Below are 7106 nucleotides of genomic sequence, written 5' to 3' on the forward strand. Positions count from 1 at the left end.
CAGACCCATATTTATTGAGAATATAATAGTTAATACCAAGACTATTTTTAATGATCAGGCAGTGAAAAATAATTTGCTTAGGCAGGTATGGTAGATCAGACATACTCAATAAGTTTCATACTAACAGGTGATCTCTGAGGGAGCACAAAAGGAATAGGCGGCCTTCTGCCCTGGGCAGGCCAGGCCTTCAGAGCTGCTCGCTCCTGCATCACAGATCAGCGCTCTTCCAGAAAGTCCTTACAATATGTTTTTCCTAAGGCTGTTAATCATTCGTTAGTCATTACAGAGTTAAGGGCTCTGTTCTGCTTCACATTTATACATTAAGTGTGGCATTATTATTTTTTTAATTTTTGTGTTTCTTTTTTTAAATTTATTTCTGAGAGACAGAGACAGTGCGAACAGGGGAGGGTCAGAGAGAGGGAGACAGAAAATCTTAAGATAGGCTCCAGGCTCTGAGCTAGCTGTCAGCACAGAGCCCGACGTGGGGCTCGAACCCACGAACCGTGAGATCATGACCTGAGCCAAAGCCGGACGCTTAACCGACTGAGCCACCCAGGCGCCCCGAAATGTGGCATTATTTTGGGTGGCCGTCACAGTTCACATATCTATCTAGTTGCAGATAAACAACTAGTATTTTGTATCCCCAAAAGAACCCTAGGGGAACAGGTTTCTCTTTGGGGGTGTCATGGTTGTTTTTCAGCGATTCTGAATGAATGTGATGAGCAGTCTTGTCACAAAGGTGTGTTGATTAGTATGGTTTTTTATTTACCATTCTTTGTTTATTTGCCATCATCTTACTGGTTCTGAGCTGAGCACTTCTGCCATATTTAAATGTCATTATAGATTATGTAAATTTTGACCTAGAAAAAGATCTTAATACTTACTCCATCCTACATTAGGTGCTTCAAGATTCTTCATTATAGTGCCCTGCCCTATCGTTGTCCTGGATTTATGTGACTTTTGGAGAAGAAGTACGCTTTTGAAAGTTATTAGATCAATCTATTTTCAAACAATTCTAATAAATTTTTAAAATCATAACATTAATAATATGGGCCCTTAATTTCCCAAGATGAAAATGAATTATCTGCATGATTTCATGGAAGTCACAAACTTAGATATTTTCACTGCTTTGCAATGACAGTACTTGAGTAAAGCATCTGGGTCTAACACAACATGGAGGAGTGAAGACTGTGGCAAATCCCTTTAATTCTATGTGACTCAACAAAATGCATCTGCTTTAATACCCCCTTCCCATTAGAAGTTTATCACTTCTGACTCTCTACTGAAGATTTTATTAGAATATGTATTCTTTACCTTGTCTAATTATATTTTATTAATGACTTGTTGATGGCAGTGCAAAGAGAGCGTCTTTCTCTTCACAGAATAAAACAACGCCACTTGTAGAATTTTCCACATGATAATCTCTTTTCCTTACTGTTTGGTTATAACTAAAGAGGAGACATGAATCTCCTAGGAAGTGTCCCAGGTTCCCTCCAGAAAACTTGTGGACAGAAAAGTGTTGTTAAAAACTTGCAAGCTTACTTTAACAAGCTTGACTTTAGACTGTTGCAAATACATGGGATGCCATCCTTATGTAATCTATTTGTACCTTGATGTAAGGTCAGTCAACTTTTAATGATGTCCTCTGAGATGTAGTTTCTTGCTCAGGTGTAAATACCAGACTGTGTTTTATAATCCCATGGGAAGATATTACCAGGTATGAGATAACAAGTAAAACAGAAATAATGTCTCCCTAGGTCAATTGGCCTCTTTGGAACCCCCATGTTTTACATAATTAGAGGTCATATAGTGCTGGAAATTGAGTCCTTTGTGTATTTACTAAAGAGACAGATAGGAAGATCTTCTGGCAGTCAGTCAGACACACAGAGTACATGATGGAGTGATGAGAAATGTATGAAATTTGTAATCTGTTTAGCTGTGCTCTAATCCCCACTGTGCCACTTCTGAGCAGTTTGACCTAGGAAATTTGTATAGTTTTTCTTGGACTACACATTCCTGGTTATACTTGAACTACTCCCTATTCCTCTGGCTCCTTGGATGTTCATACTGAGACCCTTTTTCTAGAGTGAGAGAAGTTCTGTAAATGTGGGTGAATAAGCTCATATATTTCTTTACAACAAATAGGAAAACTGAGGTTCAGAGACGTTAAAGTACTTGCATAGGCTAAAAGGTTCGTAAGGTAGATGTGGAGGTGGAATTCCAAACTAAATAGTTTCTTTATTCAGTATTCTCTCTATTAGCTTTCTGTCTCTTTTGATAAACTAAAAACTCTTGCATCCTAAAAATTCGTCTTTCTTGAAGTGCATAACACTGAAAACTCATGACCCTAGGTTTGTTCAGTGGTTTTCTGGTTGGTTAATACATTTGGTTCCTGGTGATATCATCTGTTACCTGCAAGTATACAGATCAATGAGTCTCTAAGGAGGATGATGCAATACTGAGCTCAAAACAAAGGCAAAATATTATCCCCTCTTCTTCATTGTCTTTGGCATAGTCATCAAAGGCTTGATCACCATAACCTGATGAATTCACCTATATATACAGTTAACAGCGTTGGGGGAAATTCTAAGGTTAAATCCAATTAGTATATCTTACCTTTCTTGCTCTCTAATTTTCTTTGAGTTAATTTTCCTGATTCAGAATCAACTGGACTTCAGGATATTTCCCTTCTGACTAGTAGGTAATAGAGGAAATATATGTCTTTATAGGCAAGACTGTGGTTGAAATCTAGTTTTCCCACATAGCATCTGTATGATCTTAACTTCTATGTGTCTTAGGCTTTTATCTATTAATTAAGAGCAAGGAGATATATCTTTCAAGATTGTTGTGAAGATTTAGTAAGCAATAATAAACTGTGGATATATAGCACAATGCCTTGTGCATTGACTTTACATTCAAATTGTTTAGATAGTTCCATATCCTTACCTTCCTTTTCTTTTTGTTTCCTTCTTTCTCTAGCCAAGTTACCTATAAGAATTTAGGTATAAACCTTTCCTTCAAAAAACTGCTTATTCTATATCTGATATTTTTTATTTTATTGTTTTTAAACATTTAGTTTTCTTTTAAAATTTAATACCAATATAGTTAACATACAATGTTATGTTAATTTCAGGTGTACAGTACAGTGATTTAACAATTCCATACATCAGCCCGTGCTCTTTAGGACAAATGCACCCAATCTTCATCACCTATTTAACCTGTCTCCCCATCCACCTCCCCTCTGGTAACCATCAATTTGTTCTCTGTAGTTAAGAGTCTGTGTCTTGGTTTATCTTTCCGTCTTTTTTCCCCTTTGTTCATTTATTTTGTTTCTTAAATTCCACATATAAGTGAAATCATATTTGTCTTCCTCTGACTTATTTCGCTTCACATAATACACTCTACTAGCATCCACATTGTTGCAAATGGCAAGATTTTATTCTTTTTGCTGGCTGGCTAGTATTCCATTATATATATCTATATATATCATATATATATATGTTATATATATTCTATTCTATTATATATCAATATTACATAGATATATAGATCTTCTATATCAATTCATTAATTGATATAGATTTGGGCTATTTCCAGAATATCAACTGTTCAATATAATTTCTTTGAAATTTGTTAATCCTTATTTTTGGTCTAATAAAATATCAAATTTTATATATGTTCTATATGTGCTTTAGAAGAATGTGTATGCTATTATATTGACTTGTTAATTGTTTTGTTCAAATGAAAGACTTCTCCCATTCTGGTTGTGGTTGCAAATACTTCAGTATTTCTGGATCTAATATCTCTCTTCTATACAGTTGGAGAAATATTGGATCATTAAAGAGTTATTATGAGGATCCAATAGTATAATATTGATAAATTATTTGGAAGCTATATGTATCCTCTTAAATTTTTTTTCATTCTTATATTTACTTACTTATGCATTAATCTAATAAGTTTATAGAAATAGCGTACTATGTGCCAGGCATAAAGCTTAGGTGGGTGCTAGGTATGCATTGGTGAAGAAAAGTATACGTTTCTTCTTCTCAAAGTTCTGAGTTTATCATTTCTCACAAGTATCAGGGTTGGTGAACCACTCAGTGTTTTCCTTTCATATGAGTGTATGACATTTGCTATGTTATTTTAGACTATACTAAAGAGACTTTCCTAATAATCTACATTTTATTTATGTTTTATAATAGTTTATTGTCAAATTGGATTCCATATAGCACCCAGTGCTTTTCCCCACAAGTGCCCCCCACCATGACCATCACTCCCATCCCTCCCTCCCCCTCTCCCTTCCCTTTCAGTCCATGGTTCATTTTCAGTATTCAATAGTCTTTCATGATTTGTGTTCCTACATTTTAGAAACAAGGAAGCAACTGCAGAAGAAATACAATGTCTTGCCCAGTACTTGCTGTTATTTATTTGTGTATGGGAATCAGAGTCTGACCAAATACACCGTGTATGCTCTATCTAATTCACTACATATCTCAAGCAGAGAATCTGTTCTTAAAGATACCTAGACAGACTGAACTCTTGACATGAGTATCCATTGACCAGAAGTAAAAGCTGAGTGACAGATTCAAACCACTGAGGAGATGGCACTGGTAGGTTGCTGACTCTGGGTTATAGAGAAGAAATGAAAACTGAAACCACCACTGGAAGCAGCTAAGGAACTACCATTGTTGTGGTGAAGAACCTTATCTAGAGTGATGTGACAGGAACAAGAAACAAGTTGGGAAGCTCAAGGCCCTTATCATCAGCCAGTCTACCATTCTCCAGTAACTTTAGCAAGAATTTAACAGATGCTAGCTAGCAGGGGCTCCAGGATGACTCAGTTGGTTAACGGTCAGACTCTGAAGGTCAGCTCGATCTCAGGGTTTTGAGTTCAAGTTCTACATTGGACTCCATGCTCAGTGTGGAGCCTACTTAAAAAGAAAAAAAAAAAAGCTAGCTGCAGAGGTGAATGTGGTTTTCAGTGACCCAATCCTATCTTACAAAACAGAGCATTGAAAAGTGGATTTAAAGTTGAGAGACAGTAGTTTAATAGCATTAAAATTTCTCCGTAAAAAATAAGGATGAAAACTTTGCACCTGTTCAAAGCTTTCTGACCTATTAAAGTTCATTCAACCCTATTAAACAAACCTATTAAACAAAACAACTATTGCCTATTGAATGTTTAGAATGTTCCAGACACCATTTGGCTTCTATTAGCACCATTAGCTTTAGATTTGTGTTCTATATTTCAAATTCCATAGACTCTTTAAGGGCCTAGATAAAAGGAGCGCTTTCTTGTACTGACTTAACTCACTCAGCTGTGTCAATGGAAATGGGGCTTCTGTCCTCACTCTGACCCGCCCCACATGTCTGCACTCTTCAGTCAATAGAGATCATCTCAGTTTTGGACCATCTTTGTCTTAACACCAACACTCTATACCTCTTTAGTTTATTGAGCAACTTGACTCCTTTTCTTTTGCTACTTCTTATCTTTTTATTGCAGCTTTTAATTACCAGTTCTGTTAGTTCTCCTACTGCTTGGGAACTGTGTGATCCGGTACAGAGTAGGAAAGAAGTTCTCACTACAACCAGGTCTCTTGTCAAAGTCCAAGAGGAACTGTACTACCACATCCCCTCTATGTTATTCTGCTAAAACTTAGGGTGCATTATCAGGGGACTCTTTTAGTTACTTTAGTCTCATTATATACCAAATTCAGAAAAGTTATGGTAGCTACTTAACAAAACCTCTTATTCTTTTTGAATAACCTTTGTTACCTCAGATATGACAGATACACATTATTACTCTCACACAAGATACATTTCATTGATTTATTAAAATAAATGCCTATATTTATCAAGCATCTGTCATGTCCCAGTCTCTATTCTGGTCTTTGGGATGCTGCAGGGTAATAAACAAACAAGTTCTTACTCTCAGTGAGCTGATAGAGTGGACACAGACTGTAAATAAATAAATTAATTAAAGATAATATATAACATGCCATGTGCCACTTAATATTCCTTTTTTCATAGTTAATTAAAATTGTACTTATTTTAGGTTATGGAATTGTTTTGGTACACCTTCTTTTTTTACTGAATGTTTACTTCTTTATTACATATTCCTGTTTCAGTATTGTTGTGAATTTTTTAAGTTTTTACTTTAATTTCAGTTAACACAGTGTTTGTATCAGTGTCAAATGTTTTTAGTCCACCTTTTGCCTGTATTATTTTCTAAAGGTTTAAGAGTGACTACATTTTGCTGGGGTGTCCTAAGAGAATTTCACATTTTGCGTTTCCATAATAGTATTTTTTTAAACCACAAGCATGTTTTATTTCTGTAGTTAAACAAAAAGCTAACAGTAACAACATCCACCAAAATATTTCTGTCAGATGATTTTGAATGTCACAAGGTGAATTCATTTTCACATGGTTATGTTCTGTTCTGAACTTTGTGTCTGCAGCAGCTTTGGATACTGAGTCACATAGTGTAAGTCAGTACTCACATTCCACCCGAGTTTTTTCTACTCATCATGTTCTTCACAGCAGCCTTTACATCCTTATTCCGCAGACTATAGATGAGAGGATTGAGCATGGGGGTCATTACCCCATAGAAGAGAGAGATGAGGGCCTCAATGATGTCTTGATTATCAGCATCAACAGAACTTTTAGACTTGGGCTTTGCGTACATGAAGAAGGTGGTTCCATAGAATATAATCACTACCGTTAGGTGGGCTGAGCAAGTGGAGAAGGCCTTACGTTTTCCTTCAGTGGAAGGGATCCTCAAAATAGTGGCGACGATAAAAATGTAAGAGATAGAAATTACTAGCAGTGGAATAACCAAAACAATCAGATTTGACCCTGCCATGCTGATCACATTGATTGAAATATCACCACAGGCCAGCTTTAGGACAGCCACAATTTCACAAACAAAATGGTTAATGACATTATTAGTACAGAATGGTAACTGCATTGCGAAAGATGTCTGCACCACTGAGTCCACAAGCCCAGTGACCCAAGATCCAGCTGCCATGGGCAGGTAGGCATTTTTCCTCATGACGACAGGGTATCTCAGTGGGTAGCAGATGGCTACGTAGCGGTCAATTGCCATC

At 36.4% G+C, this 7106-nt stretch overlaps 1 protein-coding gene across 1 annotated transcript; it reads right to left on the minus strand.

The window, feature by feature from the left end:
* Positions 1-6496: 6496 nt before the first annotated feature.
* LOC115276687 (olfactory receptor 13C8) lies at positions 6497-7105 on the minus strand. Its single transcript, XM_029920750.1, has one exon. The coding sequence runs from the start codon at positions 7103-7105 to the stop codon at positions 6497-6499; it is 609 nt and encodes a 202-aa protein (XP_029776610.1).
* Position 7106: the final 1 nt, after the last annotated feature.

Source organism: Suricata suricatta, chromosome 13, assembly GCF_006229205.1.
Source record: "Suricata suricatta isolate VVHF042 chromosome 13, meerkat_22Aug2017_6uvM2_HiC, whole genome shotgun sequence".
NCBI classification, from domain to species: Eukaryota; Metazoa; Chordata; class Mammalia; order Carnivora; family Herpestidae; genus Suricata; species Suricata suricatta.